The sequence below is a fragment of the Chiloscyllium plagiosum genome, unplaced genomic scaffold, assembly GCF_037043375.1.
Source record: "Chiloscyllium plagiosum isolate Xiang-an unplaced genomic scaffold, Cpla_swu_hap1 HiC_scaffold_12, whole genome shotgun sequence".
NCBI classification, from domain to species: Eukaryota; Metazoa; Chordata; class Chondrichthyes; order Orectolobiformes; family Hemiscylliidae; genus Chiloscyllium; species Chiloscyllium plagiosum.
In genome coordinates, this window is record NW_028270150.1 from 46168254 (window position 1) to 46189506 (window position 21253).

General features: G+C 40.3%; 1 protein-coding gene across 5 annotated transcripts in view; it reads right to left on the reverse strand.

Moving 5' to 3' along the window:
• spag17 (sperm associated antigen 17) overlaps positions 1 to 21253 on the reverse strand; it is a 228948-nt gene that overhangs the window by 11319 nt on the left and 196376 nt on the right. For all 5 annotated transcript variants that reach the window (XM_087992764.1, XM_087992765.1, XM_087992766.1 and 2 more), the window contains 4 exons: positions 20348 to 20461; positions 9998 to 10164; positions 7553 to 7749; positions 2152 to 2212 (listed from right to left, as the gene is read on the reverse strand). In XM_087992764.1, coding sequence (XP_087848890.1) covers positions 2152 to 2212; positions 7553 to 7749; positions 9998 to 10164; positions 20348 to 20461 — 539 coding nt within the window. The remainder of the gene's footprint in view (positions 1 to 2151; positions 2213 to 7552; positions 7750 to 9997; positions 10165 to 20347; positions 20462 to 21253) is intronic.

The following is a 21253-nucleotide window of genomic DNA, read 5'->3' on the forward strand; positions in this document are numbered from 1 at the left end:
GACCGAAGGCTCTATTTTCATGCTGTACATCTCTATGATTCTGTGACTTCACCTTTTGCATCAGTCTGCCATGAGGGACCTTGTCAAAGGCCTTGCTAAAGACCATACAGACATCTAATTCCCTGCCCTCATTAATCATCTTTGTTAATTCAGCAAAAAGCTCAACTAAGATTGTCAACATAGAGTGATTTATAGAACATTGGATTATTATGTGAATTGCATATGATGACAGCTGTGGTAAAATATGCAGTATGTTGTAACTTTTTGCATTTCAAATGTAGAAATGAAAACCTGATCACACTGGAGATGTGTTTTCATTTTTTTTCTGCATAGGTGTTACGAGTATGCAATTTTATAATTCTTTTATTTTATGAATAAACTTTTAGCTTGGGACTGAAATTCTAATGTAAAATAAATTAAAGCACCTAGTTTGAGAAACCGGTAAACAGATCTTGAGTAATTGTAATTGAAAGCCTGGGTTATGTTTATTTATAAAGGTCAGAGTTTGAGTGGAAAAACAATAAAAATTGAGTGACCCTTCTTTGAATATTTTGGTGGAGATGGAAGTCCACAGCTGCCCTCATAAGGGCTTTAAGGAGAGTTGGATGGTTGCCATGACAGTACTAATGGAAAGACTGAAAGAAATCCCATACCTGAGAGAGAACACTGAGAGAATTATAGTAAATTCCTGAGAGCTGTGTGCCACAAGAAGGAGTGAACTCTCAGGATCATGTTAGATACAGACAAACTCTTAGTAGTAGAATTAAAAGTACAAGGAGTGTGCTGTCGAGATTTTCAGCTGTAAAGTACTCCTGCTAATGAAATGTAGTGTTAAATGGTGTTACTTGCTTTAGCTCTCATACAGTAAATGTGTCATTCTTCCAGTGAATAACTAAAAATTTGAAATTATTTTAAACAGTTTTCAGTCTTCATGGAGATCGTAATGCTAGAAGCGTCTCATCTCACCATCCATATACTAGCATTTCAAGAGCCCTCTACCATCTTCACAGCAGCATGTACAGATTGGCAAAGATGGCATTTATTATAATAAATTAAATTAAAATAAAATAAAGAACTCCGGATGTAGGAGATCTGAAATAAGAACAGAAATTACTGGCAAAACTTAGTAGGCCTGGCAGCATCTGTGGGAAGAAAGCAGAGTTAATGTTTTGAATCCAGTGACTCTTCATTAGAGCTGGCAGTTATTATCTATGTTACCCATATCCTGAGAAGTAAAGTATAATACAACCCAAATTGTATTGTTTTTAAAAAAGATTATACTTGGTATACTGTGCTCAATTCTGAATTCTGAGCTCCAAAGAAGATACCACATTCAAAAATTGGAAGCACTGAATATAAGAGACAAAAAAAACTGAGTGATATAGTCAGAGTAATGAAGAAGATCTGACTAAATTAGTATTCATAAGCCTTAAAATTATGAATGGAATAAACAGGGTTGCCGTGAAGAAAACCAACTCTAGGTAGTCATAAAAATGATGGTTATAATAAATCCAACAGGTAAACAAGCAGAAAAATCTTGACTTGGTTGTTATAAAATTGAAATGTTTGAGGTAAATAATTTAGACTCTTTCAAAAGGAAACTCAAGAAGTAAATGGCAAATCCTGGATAGAGATTAGGTAAATGGAATAGGTGAGATTAATATGAAGGATAAAAATTAGCACAGAGGAGATGAATCTGTTTATATGCTATACATTCTCCTTGTTAGTATTATATAATTGTATGGAACAGTTTAAATCTGTGGAACAGTTTACTTTAAAATAATTGAGATTAAATTCAAATAAGAGAGTAGAAAGATAGGTTCAAACTGGAAAGTGATACATTAACAATTGATATCAACAAGCTTTTCTTTTCATGTAATTACTGCATGGACCTGGGTTTTATGGTTTTCAAAAACAGAGTTGCAGACTTGAAATCCCAGAAACAATCAAGAAGTAACTAGATACAGCTAACGGAGGTAGGGAAGGAGGATGGGAATATTTATGCTGATTTTTCATCTATCATTATCTTGTGAACCAAGTAACTACATTCAGCTGATTTTGAGAACTATTTGACATAATTAACTGTTTTAAAAAAGATAGTCAGCAATTATTACTATATGGAGGCATTTTTGTCATTAAGCGAATACTTACAGGTCCTGGTTTAAAACATACTCTGAGTCCAGTGCTGGGTGGAGGCTGCTTCACTCGAAATCTAGACAAAAACAATAATTCATTTTGAAGATTTAGCACTGCACCACATAGGTTACTCGATTTCAGAGCAAGCCTATGAAGTACTTCCAATACATTTTGTAGAATTGTAATAATTCTTAAAGGAGTGGTGATAATAGCAAAAAGGAAGAATACTCGGATTTTGAAGTTTATGTTTTGTTCAATGTCCTGGACCACTCTTCTGAACCAATCTTTCACCGTTATCAATTGTTCAGTACTTAGTTTATCATTATTATTATTGGTGTCCTTACTAGGCAGATAAGTGTGCAATCAATCAGAGAGGGTCAAGTTACAAAGCAAAGGATGACGTCCATAACTTGGCCCAGATATCATGAACCACAAAGACATACATTTGATTGAGAAAGTATGTTTTCAGAGAGCAAAAATCACAGAATGATTACTCTGTCAGCTCTCCATAAGAGCAACTTGGCTAGTCTGACTGCCCTGCCTTCTTCCCATATCCTCACAATTTTTTTTTTTCTCTTCAGATAATAATCAAATTCAAATCACGTCTCATTTTTCTAAACTTTATGCATAGTCCCATTCTACTCACAGGAAAACTGTCACATCTCAGAAATCAAATATCAGTAGAAAAGCAGCCTATTTAGGTAGGGAATTCCAGATCCTAATATAGAGGCAGCTGAAATCATGAACACCAACAGTGGAGCAATGAAAATGAGAGATGCGCAAGAAACAAGAATTAGGTTACCAGACATTTAGAAGGATGTGAGACAAGGGGAGATTACAGCAATCAGCTAAGGCTAAAGCACGGCATACTCAGGTGATATTACTGAGGTGAAATAAAATCTTTGTCGTGGTGATCATGTCAGGTTTAAGTAAGCCTCAGTTTCCAGAGATAGGCATAGAGACAGTAGTTACACAACAGACTTTGTTGTGGGACTGAAAACAATGGCTTCAGTCTTCCCAATATTTAATTGAAGAACATTTCTGCTCAAACAAATTAGAAATTGCAGTTAAGCAGTAAGATGATTTAGCAACAGTCGAGGAGTTAAGAAGTGTGTTGGTAAGATGGAGCTAGGTGTCATTGCACATGTACAAATGATGTTTTCGGTGATGTTGCCAAGATGTAGCTGAGAAATAGGAGACAACCGAAGATTGATTCTTGGGAATACCACAGGAGGCCTGGGTGTAGGAAGCGAAGGCATTGCAGATTCTACTCTCGCTTCAGTTCAGTAGAAAGAGAACCAGGCAAGTTCAGTTCCAATCACCTGGACGATGGTGCAGAGGTATTAGTAGAAAACTGTAGGATCAGCTGTACCAAAAAAAGGCTGAAGATAGGTCAAGAACAAAAGAAAGGACAGATTGAATTTGTTGCTGTCAAATTGAATTTTGTGGCTTTGATAAAAACTGGCTCAGAAACTGGTATTTCGATTGAAAGGATTCAAATATGGAACTTTGAGATTGATGATCTGGATTTGGGTGGCAACTAAATGTTCAACAGCTTGGAGAAAAGGGAGATGGAACAAGATTGGAGACATTATGGTTGTTTGTTTGAGAAGGGGAATGGGGTCAAAGGAAGAGGTACAGTGCCTGAAAGAAGAGAACGGCTATCAACATTAACTAACTTGGGAAGAGAGGGATGGAAGCCACATGGTCAACAATGTAGATGGAACTAGATTGAAGAACAGGAGGTAGGACGTATGGGCAAGATGAATGTGAATTAGGCATGAAGACAGATAGGAGAGAAACTGGAGAAAGATCAAAGAACAGGCCTGGGAAGATGGTAAGCTTGATGATTACATCAAAGAGGAAGTTTGAATGATTACATAGCTACTGTAATCATTTACCAAATGTATTACTTCAATATAAATAATAATGAAACTTTTCGTGAGATACCTATTATCCACAAACTCCATCAACAAACACATCGACCTGGACCCAATATACCAACCACTACAGCGGACAGCTGAAACTGACAACCGGAAGCGGCAGGGACAGACCACTATAAACACCGGAGGAAACATCAAAGAAGCGCTTCGCAGGAGGCTCCCAAGCACTGATGATGTCGCCTAGCCAGGGGACTAAACGTTTGCAACAAAAACTTCCAGCTCGGTGAACAGAACCACAACAACGAGCACCCGAGCTACAAATCTTCGCACAAACTTTGAGCAATTAAAAATGTTGGTTTCTCTTTTTTAAGTACTGAAAATATGCCATTGACTAACAGATGAATGAAGGCATTGAGTTGGTTAAAGACTCACTGATGTGTGAGTAGTCCAAGATAAGATGCTACTTAGAAACACTGGCTCACAGAATTGTCCTGAAAAAGGAACATAAAAGAATGAATCATCACATACTTTCTAAAAGATCAGGGCCATGTTATTAGCCCAGATAAGGTTTTCAATAAAGAATATTGCCCAAGGATGACTTGATTTATTCATCTACTAGATAATGTCAACTGCTCAACATGCTGTAAAGATAGCTGTGAATCAAGGACATTAAAAAGCTGTATATCCGAATTACTATGACAGATTGAGACCTTCAAAAAAAACCTTCACAAGATACATGCAATATTCACACTAAGACGAAATTGAATGACAGTTATTTGCTGCAGTAACCATCCAATTGTCACTTACAAATTGAACAACCACCCCAACCACCCCATTCAATCCTGAGATTTTACACATCCAAACTTTTCATCCCTCTGAGTAGGTAGTTGTGTCTTTGTTGCCTAGGTTCTAAATTGTGGAATTTTGTTTCTAAATCTATTCACAATAGTATTGCTCCTCTAAGCTGGTCTTTAAATGGCATCTCAGTGAGCAGGTTTTGGTCAACTGTCCTATTACAATCCTGCAAAGAAACCTGAATTGAATTGAATTAAATTTATTGTCATGTGTACCGAGGCACAGGGAAAACCTTTGTCTTGCGAGCAAGACAGGCTGATCACATAGTTAAGTAGCATAGAAAAGTAAATAATAGGTAAACAGCGCAACAACAAAAACACAGGTACAGGCGAATGTTAAGAGTATGTGAGTCCATTCAGTATTATAACAACAGTACGCTAGAAACTGTTACAAGCAGATCTTTACCTGCATTAAAAGATTTTAAAAATGTATTGTAAGTGTTGCTGGCTAGCCAGTGTTTACTGTCCATCCCTAACTGTCCTGAGAAAGTGGCGCTGAACTGTTTTCTTGAATTTCTGAAGTCCACTTGGTGTGGAAAGGAAGTTTAAGAATTTTGACCCGGGACTGTGAAGGAACTGCAATACATTTCCAAATCAGGATGAAGAGAGGCTTAGAGTGGAACTTGCAGCTGGTGGCAGATTCATGCATCTACTGCCCTCGTCCTTCAAGTTGGTAGAGGTCATGGTTTTGAAAGATGCTGTTTGAAAGATGGAGCATTGGTGAGTTTCTGGTGCATCTGGCAGGCTGTACACATGCCAATCACTGTTTGTTGGTGGTGAAAGAAATAAATGCTTAAGATAGTGGATGGGGTGCACGTCAAAAGGACTGTTTGTCCAGTTGAGCTTCTTGAGTGCTGTTGGAGCTTAACTCATTCAGGCAAGTGGAGACTATTCGAACCTGATGTATGTCTTGGCAGCAGACAGTTTTTGATGAGTTACTTACCACAGAACTTCCTCCTTCTGATCTGTTCGTGCAACCACAGTATTAATGTGACTATTCCAGGTCAGCTTTTGGCGAATGGTCTTAATAAATAGGCTATTAATAACTGTTAATAGAGTTTGAGTTGGAATGCCATGCTTCTAGGAATTCTCGTGCATGTCCCTGTTTGGCTTGTCCTAGGATGGATGTATTGTCCAAGTCGAAGTGATACCCTTCCTCATCCATATGCAAGGATAGTAGTGAGAGTGGGTCATGTCGTTTTGTGGCTAGTTGATTTACATGTATCCTGGTGTCTAGTTTTCTGCCTGTTTGTCCTGCCTGAAATAGAATATTATTTCAACGAGCCAACACACATTGCAGCACAAAGGAATTACACAGAGCAGAGGAAAATCACCTATACAGTGTATTCAAAAAGAATGAACACAGTCCACAAGCAGACAAAACACGTCCAGAAGCCCTAGCCACACTACCCTACATCAAAGACATCTCAGAAATGACTGCCAGATTACTCAGACACCTTGGCATCACGGTAGCCCACAAAAGCACGAACACACTAAAACAGCAGCTAATGAATTTGAAAGACCCTATATAGACAACAAGCAAAACTATTGTCATTTACAGATTACCTTGTGAGAACTGTAACAAACACTACATTAGACAAACAGGCAGAAACTAGCCACCAGGATACATGAACATCAACTAACCACAAAAAGACATGACCCACTCTCACTAGTATCCTTAGATGAGGAAGGACACCACTTCGACACCACTTCAACATATCCATCCTAAAACAAGCCAAACAGAGACACGCACGAGAATTCATAGAAGCATGGCATTCCAACTGGAAATCTATCAACAAACACATTGACCTGGATCCCATTTACCTCCCCCTGAGAAAAAGAACAGGAAATGACATCACCATAGGAAATGATGTCACCACTGGAAATGACATCACCAAACCAAGGAAACCCAAACATATAAATATAAAGCGGGTTACACCACCAGTGTTTCATCTCGAGGCTCACTGAAGATGTTCCCAAGTATGGTGATGAAATGTCTGAAAACGAACCTTCCAGCTCAGCGAGCAAACCTACATCCAGATATATCACATTCCCTCAATGTCACTAGTTCAAAGTCTGAGATCTCCCTCCCTAATGGAATTGTGGATCTACCTGTACAAGATGGACTGCACTGGTTCAAGAAGGCAGCCCAATTTCTTCAAGGGCAACTCGGGATGGGCAATAAATGTCAGTCAGCAACACCCACATACAATAAATGGTTTTTTTTTAGAAAGTAAAATTAGTTTCTCTTGGCCATATCAGCAATGTCAAAATAGAAGATGAAAATTGACTGTTGCATAAGTGTTGACCTGTTATCTCACTGTTTCCTTACTGATTCTTAGTTTTAGCTGTCATTTGTGCACAGAAATTATAAATTAGATCATAATAAAGTTCTCAGATGCTCTTGGTGGATAGGTGCAGAGCAGTATATTATTATACTGTTTCACTAGTGACACTTAAAGTAAATTCTTGCTGGTGTAGAGTAAATATGTCAGTGTGTTATCCCTTCAATATCAACTTAACCTTGCCAATAGTCAAGCATTCATCCCTATTTTCCCCTTCAAAATGATGATATTTTCAATTCAAGTATGGCAGTTTTCAGGTTAAAAATAAGCAAAATGAAGACATTTTATTGTCATTTGAGTTTGGTAAGTGAACATAAGATACAGAAGAAAATACCTGCATGTGTCTATTCCAACATTCTTCAGCTCGACAGTGTACGCATAGGTAAAACCCTCTTGAAGGACACCGAAGTTCACCTTTCTTGGAAAAAGTTCGAAGCCTCGAATTGGTTTTGTTAATATACCATCTGCTTTGGGGCCAGCAATTGATACTGTATTGACTTTCCTTCTAACTGGCTCTTCAATAACAGTAAACTGCAAGGAATAAATGTAAAATTTTTAAAGGCAATTTAATACTAACCGCTTTGCAGAAATTGTCACTTGAGTTGACAGTGTCAAGTGACTTAATAGAAGACAGGCTTCCTTGATCTCAATGTTAATGTGCTCTACTAAACAATGGGACCTGCATGAAACCAGTAGGGTCTGTCTTTAAATATAAAAAAAATTGGATTTTGTTGGTTCTAACTGCAATTTTCATTATGTCCACAGGGGAAGTCATTATAGAGAAACCTTGTGAAGATGGTGGGAAGATGTTCCATGATCAAACCAAGCCATTTAAGTTATGATTCCTCTCTGAAGGGACTCTGAAGAGCACCCACAAGGAACGTGTAGACCTCTCTATTCCTTGGTACCTAGTCTTTCCTCTCACAGAGCCTCTCTCAAACATCTTTACCCACAGCTGCAGTATCAAGAGAATTTACAAAATTAAAACCAATGGATCAGAAATCTAACAATTTATTTTAAAATCCTAGAGAGGAAGTCAATCAGGATCTTGGGATTTTTCAGCTCATCGTACCAAGTAGATTGTTAGAACTATTTCAATAGTGAGTATAATTTTCTTAATTTTCTCCCTTTTATTTTGTGATTTGTAGCTATTTCTGGGAGGTTCCTCATATATTCTATAGTAAAGATAGATGCAAAATATTTGTTCAATTCATCTGCTCCCTTTTTATTTTTCATTCCCAGACTCACTTTCTACAGGTCCAATACTCACTTTGTTAGTTCTTATTTTTTAAGTATCTATAGAAACTCTTACTTTCTGTTTTATATTTGTAGATTGTTTCTCTCCTTGTTAATCCTTTTGTCATTCTTCGTTGTTTTTATATTCTGACCTATCAATTTGTACAATTATATGCTTCCTGTTTAAGCACTTGGACCACTGTGTATTGTTTAGTTGCCTTAATTAAGGAAGAATGAAGAAGCCATAGAGGGAATGTAACAAGGATCCACCAGATCGATCTCTAGGATAGTGGTATGAGCCTAAGAGGATGGATTTAGGAAACTGGCCCTTTGCCTCCTAGAGTTCAGATGAATGAAGGGTGATCTCATTGAAACATACAAAATTCTTATAGGGTTAGACAAAACCAAGGTACAAGTTTCAGGATAAAAGTCTGGTGAATCTTTGGAATTCTTCACACTACAGAACTGAGGAGGTTCAGTCAATAAGTATATTCAAGGCAGAGATCAAGAGATTAAAAATGTGTTGCTGGAAAAGCGCAGCAGGTAAGGCAGCATCAAAGGAGAAGGAGAATCGACGTTTCGGGCATAAGCCCTTCTTCAGGATCAAGAGATGTGTGGATGTTAAATATATCATGGTATGTGCTCATTGTGCAGGACACTGACATTGAGATGGTAGATCAGCCATGGTTTGTACGAAAGATGGAGTAGGGTCATAGGGAAAATGGTCTCCCAATACCTCGGTTTTCTGTATTCTAATGATCTAACACATCAGAGGCAGTGGACCAGTTTGTGACAGGTAATGATGGTGAGGTACAGCTGCGTGTTGCCTGCATATGTTTGGAACTTGGATGATTCCACTGGGGGGGCGATAACGAATACGAAGCAGTCAAGGTGGAACTCCAGAGTTAACACCATGACAGCAGGAAGAGAAGCCATTGTATGTGGCTCACTAGCATGATTAAACAGGAATGTAACCAACAGCAAGACTACTGAACTCGACAAAACAAAGGGGAAACATTGGAGGATGTTATAGAGGTGGAGGAAGTAGGTAGTCTTTGCGACGGCTAAGATATAGGGTTGGAGTGTGTGGTCATCCAAATGAAAGGCTGAAGCTACATTGAAAAGGATGGGATAGCTTGCTATAGTCACATGAGACATCATTTGTGATTTTCACAAGGACTGTTTCAATGTTGTAGAAACTGGATTGAGATGTTTTAAATGAGATGACACATATACAGATACTGTAAGCCTGAAACATTCAGGTCAGGCAGCAACTGTGGAGAGAGGCAAAATTAACATCTCAGGATGATGGTCTTTTATTAGAACTGGGAAATTTTGAAATATAATAGATTTTCAGTAAGGAATTGTTGGGAAAAGGGGTAACAGGAAGCACTGATGAAAGATCATCAACCTGAAACATTAACTCTGTCTCTGTCACAGATGTTGCTGGACTAGCTGTATATTTCCAGAATTTTCTGTTTTTATTATTTAATATGGATGTCATTTAATTAACACTAATACATTTATTCAGCATAATTCTTACCCTTTGATTAGGTTGTGAACCTGGCTTTGAGCTTAAAATGGCTGCTGGGAGTTTTATTTTCTCTCTCCTTGGCTGGTTAGCAGCATCAATTATCAGACTTTTGTTGAATATGATGTTATTTCCATCAGCTGGTAGCTCTTCAGGTCTGTATTCCATCACTCCATTTTCTTATTAAAGTGAAAAATATACATAACACAATCAGACTAGAACACTACTTAATATTCTTTCTTTTATGGCAAGAAGAATACTGAAATTAAAAAAAAGTATATTGTGTATTTTAAATTAAAACAAACTCTTTTATATATAACTTCATTGTTTTTGAAGAATTTCATGATTACCTACTAGGTGAAACATTAAAAAAAAATTACCCTAAAACTGGTTTACGTAGCATTTATAATTTCGGTGCTAATACAATGGCATTGCTGTTGTAAGCACATTTTATGCCAGATTCAAACTTGGTGAGGGCATTCATGTGGGTATTAGAACTGACATACAGATCAGTTGCATTACATCAATACTCAGGATGTAACATTGACTTGATATCACCACTGCCATTTTCAGCTTCACCAATCCAGTTACCGCCTTGTCAAAACATACACGGCTCATGTTTGTTGTACAGTAGTAAGAACATATCCCAAACCAACACTAGTTAATATACAATTCCTTTCAGTTTAATTGTTGATTAATTTCAATTGGCTCTGTTTGAGGCTGTGGAATGACTCGTGGTCTACAAAGTTTATCAAAGTTGGTTAAGACAGGGAGTGATAATGCTTAGTGCATGCAGAGAAGATCTAGGTATTGACATCAAGGATTCAGGTCAGACCAATTGCTATCAGTTATTTAGTGCTGTAGGTACCATCTTTCTTAATGTAGGAGAAAGTGAGGACTGCAGATGCTGGAGATCAGAGTCAAAAAGTGTGGTGCTGGAAAAGCACAGCCAGTCAGACAACATCCGAAGAGCAGGAGAGTTGATGTTTCGAGCATAAGCTCTTCATCAGGAATGTGGGGGATGCCCAAGGGGGCTGAGAGATAAATGGCGGGGGGTGGGGAGGTAGCTGGGAATGTGATAGGTAGATGAAGGCAGGGAGTGATGGTGATAGGTCGGAGTGGAGGGTGTGTATAAAGGTAGGAAAGAAGATGGACAGGCAGGACAGTTCAAGAGGGTGGCGCTGAGTTGGATCTGGGATAAAATGGGGGGAGAGAAGATGAGGAAACTGGTGAAATCAATATTGATCCCGTGTGGTTGGAGGGACCCAAGGCAGAAGATGAGGCATTCTTCCTCCAGGCATCAGGTGGCTAGAATCTGGTGGTGGAGAATTCCCAGGACTTGCATGTCCTTGACGGAGTGGGAGGGAGATTTAGGTGTTTCACCACAGGGCAGTGAGGTTGTTTAGTCTGTGTGTCCCAGAGACGTTCTGCAAGTTGGCGTCCTGTCTCCCCAGTGATGAGGAGACCACATCGGGAGCAACGGACACAGTAGACATGCAGGAAAATCTCTGCTGGATGTGGAAGAATCCTTTAGGCTGCAGGGAGGGTAGTTGAGCAGAGGCAGCAAAATAGAGGTTAGGCTGCAAAAAGAACTCTCAACGAAAAGCCTTATCCACCTGATGTTTTCTGGAAGCATTTCACCAACTCTACCTCAGCCAGATACAGTTTGTCTTTTGTCTCTAGTTTGTGGAAGAAGGACTAAGAAAAATTTGCTGCCTCTTGCAATTAGACTTGCAACTTCAGGGAAGGGCAAGTTCAAATGTTGTTGGTGGCTGTAAGGGTAGGAGGCCCTAATTTCTTTACATTAAGACTCTCCAGACTGGAGCAAGTGACATTCATAAGTTCTCCCAGTTTGTTGTTAACTCCTGCATTAGAAAGAAGATAGACTAGACAAGCTATGCTGGAGGGTGCTGCTCAATGTGCTCAGCCTGGCCAGACAGGAATTGGCAAAGTGTGTATGTAACTTTGCAGTAAATGTCAGGCTTCTCCAATGATACCATCAATTACTGCCAAGTAGTTTTGTGGCAGCTACAATGAAATGCTGAGTGTGGTTGGTGTGCAAGTATGCCCAGCATATTATACTGGTGCATGCCTGTTAACTTTGCTGCTGTCATGGTGATGTATTTATTCAATCCACTTTTCTCCATATTTAAGCCATCATTTCAAATCAGTGGAGGACTAGTGAGCAACAAGAAATATCTTCTTAATACCTGGCTCTGCAACTTTGCTCTGCAAGCCTGTCACTTTACCAGCTCTCTCCTCATTCAGTCACCTACTCTCACTCTTTTTCAGACAATCCCTTGGAATTGAGGATGGCCTGCTTCCAGTCTGGTTTGATGGGGTCCGAGATGGCTAAGAAGTCCAATAAAGAGCATGTGGTGAATGTGCACTTCTTACAACTTGACTTATTCTTGACGTGTTTAGTCCCTTCCCAAATGAGCCTTTGCACTTTTATCGGTCACAAGTCAAACAAAGGAAAGCAGTGACCATATATATCAGCAAGGCGGCTAAACCCGAGACTCTACAACTGTAGCGTCTCCCACCCGCCCTCCTCCTCTAACCTAGTTAATAAGGTAAGGTTCATTCTAAACTTCCTCTATTGAATATAAGTTTGTTATTAATTGTATAGCAACTTGAACTAAGCTTTCTACTTTAGTACCGAGTGGGTGTTCAGATAAGTGGGGTATGGACGCTAGGGCAGTTGCTTGCTCCTCCTGCAGAATGTGGCAGGTGGGAGACATGGCACACGTCTCCACTGGCTACGTCTGCGAGAAGTGCACCCAACTCCAGCTCCTTGAAAACCGTGTTAGGGAATTGGAGCTGGAGCTGGATGAACTATGGATCATTCGGGAGGCTGAGGGGGTAATTGAGAGGAGTTACCGGGAGTTGGTCACTCCTAAGGCTCAGGACAAGGATAGATGGGTTACAGGTGGGGGAGGAAAGGGGGACAGACAGACAGTGCAGAGATCCCCTGTGGACATTCCCCTCAGCAATAAGTATACCGTTTTGGATACTGCTGGGGGGATGACCTACCAGAGGAAAGCCATAGCAGTCAGTTCTCTGGCGTTGAGCCTGACACTGTGGCAAAGAAGGGAAGGGGGCAGAATAGAAAAGTACTCGTGGTAGGTGCCTCGATAGTTAGGGGAATCAACAGGAGATTTTGTGGTCAGATTCGGGATTCCCGGAAGGTATGTTGCCTCCCTGGTGCCAGGGTCCGGGACGTCTCCGATTGGGTGTATAAGGTTCTAAAAGGGGAGGGCGAACAGCCAGAAATCGTGTTACATATTGGCACTAATGATATAACCAGGAAAAGGATCGAGGATATAAAAAATGATTTCTGGGAGTTAGGATGGAAGCTGCAAAGCAGGACGAACAGAGTAGTGTTCTCTAGTTTACTACCGGTGCCACGAGATAGCGAGGCGAGGAACAGGGAGCGGGCGCAGCTTAACACGTGGCTGCGCAGCTGGTGTAGGAGGGAGGGCTTCAGATATGTAGATAATTGGGATGCCTTCTGGGGAAGGTGGGACCTGTACAAGAAGGATAGGTTGCATCTGAACTGGAAGGGGACTAATGTCCTGGGTGGAAGGTGTGCTCGAGTAGTTCGAGAGGGTTTAAACTAGTATGGCAGGGGGGTGGGAACCTGAGCTGTATACCGGAGGTGAGAGTTGATGCAGATGAGGCAATAGCAAGAGGTAGACCAGCTAGTGGGAAGGATTTTCCTGGGAAGGAACCAAGGGATCAGTTAAAATGTGTTTGCTTTAACGCAAGGAGTATCAGGAATAAAAGTGATGAACTTAGAGCATGGATCAGTACCTGGTGCTATGATGTTGTGGCCATAACAGAGACATGGGATTCTCAGGGGCAGGAATGGTTGCTGGATGTTCCAGGATTTAGAGCATTTAAAAAGAATAGGGAGGGGGGAAAAAGAGGAGAGGGTGTAGCACTACTAATCAGAGAGAGTATCACAGCTACAGAAGCTTCCATTGTCGAGGAGGATCTGCCTACCGAGTCGGTAAGAGTGGAAATTAGGAACAGCAAGGGAGCAGTCACCTCGTTAGGGGTTTACTACAGGCCCCCCAATAGCAGCAGGGAGATGGAAGAAAACATAGGTCGGCAGATTTTGAAAAGTGTGGACACAGTAGGGTTGTTGTAATGGGTGACTTTAACTTTCCCAATAATGATTGGAACCTCCTTCGAGCAGAAGATTTGAATGAAACTGTTTTTGTAAGGTGTGTTCAGAAGGGTTTCCTAACTCAGTACGGTGACAGGCCGACGAGGGGAGAGGCCATTCTAGAATTGGTGCTCGGAAACGAGTCGGGGCAGGTATCAGATCTTGTGGTGGGAGAGCATTTTGGTGATAGTGACCACAACTGCCTCACATTCTACATAGCTATGGAGAAGGAGAGGATTAGGCAAAATGGGAGGATATTTAATTGGAGAAGAGGAAACTATGATGCGATTAGACATGAGTTAGGAAGCATGGACTGGGAGCAATTGTTCCATGGTAAAGGCACTATAGACATGTGGAGACAGTTTAAGGAACAGTTGTTGCGAGTGATGAATAAATATGTCCCTCTGAGACAGACAAGAAGGGGTAAGATAAAGGAACTTTGGATGACGAGAGCGGTGGAGCTTCTCGTCAAAAGGAAGAAGGTAGCTTACATAAGGTGGAAGAAGCTAGGGTCAAGCTCAGCTCTAGAGGATTATAGGCAGGAGAGGAAGGAACTCAAAAATGGTCTGAGGAGAGCCAGGAGGGGGCACAAGAAAGGCTTGGCAGTACTGATTAGGGAGAACACAAAGGCATTTTACACTTACGTGAGGAATAAGAGAATGGTCAAAGAAAGAGTAGGGCCGATCAGGGATAGCATAGGGAACTTGTGTGTGGAGTCTGAGGAGGTAGGGGAAGCCCTAAATGAGTTTTTTGCATCTGTCCTTTACGAAAGAAACAAACTTTGTAGTGAATGAAACCTTTGAAGAGCAGGTGTGTATGCTGGAATGGATAGAGATAGAGGAAGCTGATGTGCTGAAAATTTTGTCAAACATTAAGATTGACAAGTCATCAGGCCGGGACCAGATTTGTCCTCGGCTGCTTTGGGAAACGAGAAATGCAATTGCTTCGCCACTTGCGAAGATCTTTGAATCTTCACTCTCCACTGGAGTCGTACCTGAGGACTGGAGAGAGGCAAATGTAATTCCTCTCTTCAAAAAGAAAATAGGGAAATCCCCAGCAATTACAGACCAGTAAGTCTCATGTCTGTCGTCTGCAAGGTGTTAGAAAGGATTCTGAGGGATAGGATTTATGACCATCTGGAAGAGCATGGCTTGATTAAATGCAGTCAACATGGCTTTGTGAGGGGCAGGTCATGCCTCACAAACTTTATCGACTTCTTTGAGGATGTGACTAGAAAAGTTGATGAGGGTCGAGCTGTGGATGTGGACTTCAGCAAGGCATTTGATAAGGTTCCCCAAGGTCAGGAGGAATGGGATACAGGGGAACTTAGCTGTCTGGATACAGAATTGGCTGGCCAACAGAAGACAGCGAGTGGTAGTAGAAGGAAAATATTCTGCCTGGAAGTCAGTAGTGAGTGGTATTCCACAGGGCTCTGTCCTTGGGCCTAATGGCTAACACGAGGGGCCATAGTTTTAAGTTGGTTGGAGGAAAGTATAGAGGGGATGTTAGAGGCGGGTTCTTTACACAGAGAGTTGTGAGAGCATGGAATGCCTTGCCAGCAGCAGTTGTGGAAGCAAGGTCATTGGAGACATTTAAGAGACTGCTGGACATGCATAAGGTCACAGAAATTTGAGGGTGCATACATGAGGATCAATGGTCGGCACAGCATTGTGGGCTGAAGGGCCTGTTCTGTGCTGTACAGTTCTATGTTCTATGCAACCCCATGAGTCAATAGGATTGTTGGACCTCTCAATAGATGCTTTGATGTAATCACTGTAGCATTTCTTACAAGAGGATGAGTTCTGAATAGAGCCTTTGCTTTGGGAGTGTGGTGTCAGCCATACAAATAACATGTCCCATCAGTGCAGCTTATTTTTGATTCAATGATTGGCAAGTCGATCTGGAAAATGATTCTGCTGTTTAACTGGTTTTGTTACCAATGGATTTGGAAGATCGTACATAAACACAACTGGTAGCATTTTTCCAGTGCTTTGAGGTGCAATTATGGGTTGTCCAAGTCTCTGAAGCATATTCAATCAAGAACGTGACTGCTGCCTGGTGATCTATGATCTGAGTTTGGAGTTTGAGATCCTGGCTCTCAAGTACTCTTTCACTCAGTCAATTTGAGGTTGAACTGGCACCAAGGAGAATGGGGCATGAGTAGGGGTTGGTTGGAACTATACATTGTTTTTGTGTTTAGTGGAAGGCCCATTTTTAAATATGCTTCAAAGTAGGAGTCCTTCGAAAGAGCTGATAATGACCTGGTGCTCAGGTTCTGTGTGATCATGAACACAAGTGTCATTGTCAGGCTGAAACAACAACATGGGACCGGCATGAATTACAAGGAGAGCCATTTACTCAAAGCATCACAGATGAGACCAACTGGGGCTCTGGTGTAACAGTTTTGCTGCTTGGATTGTTGAGAAGGGGCCCTCATCTGTGTTTCAATAATTAGTGAACTATTATAATCTGCACACACTGCCATAATGAGGGTAGGGTTCTTGTCACCAAGCTGCAGGATGTGAATTAACATTTGTAGCAGTACTAAATTTGTGAAGCTATGAATCTTAAATGTAGGTGTGTATTACAGAGAATGTTCAAGGAAATCCAAAGATATTTAAGTCTTTTTCATAAAAATGCAAAGTGTAAGAAGATTAGAAAAGGAAGACCTTTTAGACATCAAATTAATACTTTGCCTCTGTCCTTCTATAAGAGAGGGATGATTTAGACATTGCAATTAAGCAAAAGTATGCAATGTCGGATTGGATAAACAGGCTCAAAGGAAATATTTAGGGATTTAGCATCTTTGAATGCAGATAAATTGCCTGGGATAGATGAAACATATTTCAGGTTGCTTAGAGAAGGAAGGGAGAAAATAGTGGAGGTTCTGATCATCATTTTTTAGTCGTGTCTGTCTACAGATGTGGCATCAGAGGAATGCTAATAGTGTACCATTGTTTAAATAGGGAAGAAGAGGTAAATATGGAAGTCAGTCCAAACTTGGTGATAAGCGAATTCTGGAAAACATTCTGACAGGCAGTATACATCAGAACTCAAAACAACATGGAATAATCAAGGATAAACATGGATCTTGTCAGACTATCCTGATTGTGTTTTTGAGAAGGTGACAAAGACGCCCAAGTGCAGGTAGGGAATTTAAGGTTGTCTTTTGATGAAAAGTAAGAGCACATGGAAATCTAAGGGGAGATTACATATAGGATTGAAAATTCACTCAGTGGCAGGAAGCAAAGGTTATGGTTAACAGATGTGCTTCTGACTGCCAGGCTGGTTACAATAGGATTCTGCAGGGTTCAATACTGGATCACTCACTAATTGTGGTTTATATCAATGGTTTATATTATAAATGCAGGAGGCATTTAAAAAAAATTCTGGAGGATATAAAAACTGGCTGTGTGGTTGATAGTTGGAAGATAACACTAAATTACAAGATGATATCAATGGACTGGTTAGATAGGTAGAAGAACTGAGAGTTTGTGTATCTGGACAGGACTAACAAGGACTCTGCATTCATGTTCCTTAATGTATGGAAAGGCAGAGAAAACTACAGTCCCATGTCCTAGACTCTGAAGCTAGCAGGAACGTAGATCATAGAACATTATGTTCTATGTGAGGATCTAAAATTTGAATTTAGGATGTTGACAGAAGCAACAAGTATATTTGGATTTTTATTAACCACAAAATGGCTTTTCAATTTAAAATAACAGAACAAAATGGCTGCAAGTAATGATTTGACTCTGTGAACTTGAACTGATGCTTTGTTAAGTTTGTTGTATTTAGAGATAAGAGAGAACAATAGATTTTTCATAATATGAATCATAAGACAGTGATTTGGTATTTGAACTAACCTTGAACTGATACCATGGGATGGTGATCTACGTAAATTAAGAACCCTTTCCGAGGGAATATCATTGGATTAGCCTATTGTCAATCATGTCACTATATTGCAGTTGATTGGACTTTTCTTTTAATTAAAAGTCTTTTCCCAGGAAATATCATTGGATTAACCTGCTGTAAATCATGTCACCTTATTATATGTGATTGGTCTTTTCTTATAATTAAGGCTGTACTATCTCTTATAAAAAAACATAAATAATGTGTAATTTTTGAATGTAATTGTGCCATTTCTCCACGGAACACAGAAACTTTTAACCTCTGTGTTGCTGGACCAATCTGCACCAGGCTGCCTTAACTTATTAAACTGGTAACCTTGCTTTAAACAGACTGCATTCCGTTGATTCTTTTGACCGATCTCGAACCAAGAGCCACCTTTGGAAGGGTCTAGATCTTCAGCAGTACAGGCCCTTCAGTGTTTGATGTTGCGCCGACCTGTTAAACCAACCTCAAGCCCTTCTAACCCACTCTATTCCATTATCATTCAAATATTTAACCAAAGACCATTTAAATGCCCTGAAAGTTGGCAAGTCTACTACTTTTGCAGACAGGGCATTCCACGCCCTTACTATTCTGAGTAAAGAAGCAACCTCTGACATCTGTCCTATATCTATCACCCCTCAATTTAAAGCTATGTCCCCTCATGCTAGCCATCACCATCTGAAGAAAAGGCTCTCACTGTTTACCCTATCTTATCCTCTGATCATCTTGTATGTCTCCATTAAGTCACCTTTTAACCTTCTCTCTAATGAAAACAGCCTGAAGTCCCTCAGCCTTTCCTCATAAGACCTTTCCTCCTTACCAGGCAACATCCTGGTAAATCTCCTCTGCACCCCTTCCAATGCTTCCACGTCCTTCCTATAATGTGGCAACCAGAACTGTACGCAATACTCCAAGTGCGGCCATTAGATAAGGTGGTTTAAGAAGGGATACAGAACAGCTCCTTTCATTGGTCGAGGCACAATATGTCAGACCAAAAAAGTTACTTTAAAAATTTATAAAATTCTAGTTACGCCACCGTTAAGAGTAACTGCTCACAATTCTGGTCACATTAAAAGAAAGATAAAAGAAGAGAATTTATTTTTACAATAGGGTGGTGAATCTTTGAAATTCTCTACCATGGAAGGCTGTGGAAGCTTAGACTTCTAGGCTATTTAAAGTAGAGGTTGATAATGTTTTGTGTATCAATGGCATAATGGGCTGAATGTCCTATTCCTGTGATTGTACTTAAAAAGATTTCAAAGGGCAATTATGTAGATATTGCTAAGAATGGAGAACTTTAGCTTTTCTGTGGAAAGATCCTCAGAATGAGATGTCTGGAATCAGTGACAATGATTGCCTTTTCCCACTGCCCTTTTTGTAACTCCCTGGAAGTCCTTCTAGACTCATGATGGAAGAGAACTTTTTTTTAGCCTGTAGCTGTAGCTGACAATCTTTGAACACATTTGGTCTGTTGCACTATTTTCACTCTTGCTCTTATCCCCGGAATGTTTTTTCAAACAGTTCTAGTCTTTGCTGCATCCAGAATGCACCATGCCTATAGGAGTATAAAATTGGCTTTAAACAGTGCCAGCTATGTGCAACTAGCCTCTCATGTGTTAGCCCTCTGCTGAAACTTACAACCATTCAGCAGCATACATAATATCGTACTACACGCTTGCTGTTATTTAAATTAATATTTAAATGTAGGAGGCACGATAAAGAAATTAGCAGATGATACAAAAAAAACTTGCTGTGTGGTTGCAGCATACTTTGTACCAGGCTGCAAGCCACTGCAATTTATATTCATGGCAAAGATGCGCAGGTTTATTCAAAATACATTTTGCTGTACCTGCTTCTCTATAAGGTATGTGTGTCTAATTGCATGGCTAACAGATTGGATAACACTGCAATGAATAATATAACTATTTAGCTCCTCTATTTGTCCTCCTTTCTGCTGAAGCTTTTACACTCAATTATTGACATGGCTTCCTTTGACACTGCAAGAGTTCTACAAATTTGTATACAACTTGGTTCAGAATCACTTGTCATGTTTTTGTTTGCTTATTGTGATCAGATTTTATTTTACAGTAATTTCTCAGTCAGCTATTGTCATAGCTACTTTATTACTTTGCAACAGTCCTATTTCCATGCTATCAAGAAAAGCTAAACACTTACTTTGCCTTCAAGCTGCCTCCTGCCGAATCAGTATTTATTAAAAATTAGAAGAAAAGCTTTTTAAAATTTGCTAACACCATATCTTTCTCTAAAATATGAATTCATAAGAGTTTGGTACTTACTTGAGGCAATGTCTTTCAAGACATCTGCAGGAATAGAAAGCGGTTTGTGCAAGAAACAACAGTTGTATATCTTCTCAGAAGGTTGCTCATCAGCACTTCGTGTAAGGCAATGTGCTGCAATTTAAGAAAATAAAAGCATCATGGGTTAAATCACAAACAAAAACAGAAATTGCTGGCAAAACTCACCGGGTCTGGCAGCATTTGTGAGAGAAAGCACACTCAACATTTCAAGTCTGGTAACTCTTCATCAGAACTATTTTCGTGTCAGATCTCCAGTATTCGCAGTTCATTGTTTTATTTAATGAGTTTTATTTCTGTTGCTCAAGTTCAATAGTCATTTGCGTTTTAGTCTGTTGCAATGGTCCTGTGAGAGTGATAGCCCTTGATACCAAGGCCGCATTTGACTGAATGAGGCATCAGGAAGTCCTAGCAACACTGGAATCAATGGGTATCAGGAGGCAAACTCTGCTGGTTGGAGCTTAACCTGACACATAAAAAGATGAATGTCAGTCTTCTCTACTTCAGGACACTGCTGCAGAGTTCCTCAAGTAGTGCCCTCGGCCGAACCATCTTCAGCATCATTTTTGATTCTTCAGATATTGAAGCAGTCCACTTTCAAATGCAATAAGATCCAGGTTGAAACTTTATTGCTGGAACAGCACAGCAGGTCAGGCAGCATCCAGGGAACAGGAGATTCGACGTTTCGGGCACAGGCCCTTCTTCAGGAATGAGCAGAGAGTGTTCAGCAGGAGAAGATAAAAGGTAGGGAGGAGGGACTTGGAGGAGGGGAGTTGGAAATGTGATAGGTGGAAAGAGGTCAAGGTGAGGGTGATAGGTCGGAGTAGGATGGAGGCGGAGAGGTCAAGAAGAAGACTGCAGGTCAGGAAGGCGGTGCCGGGCTGGAGG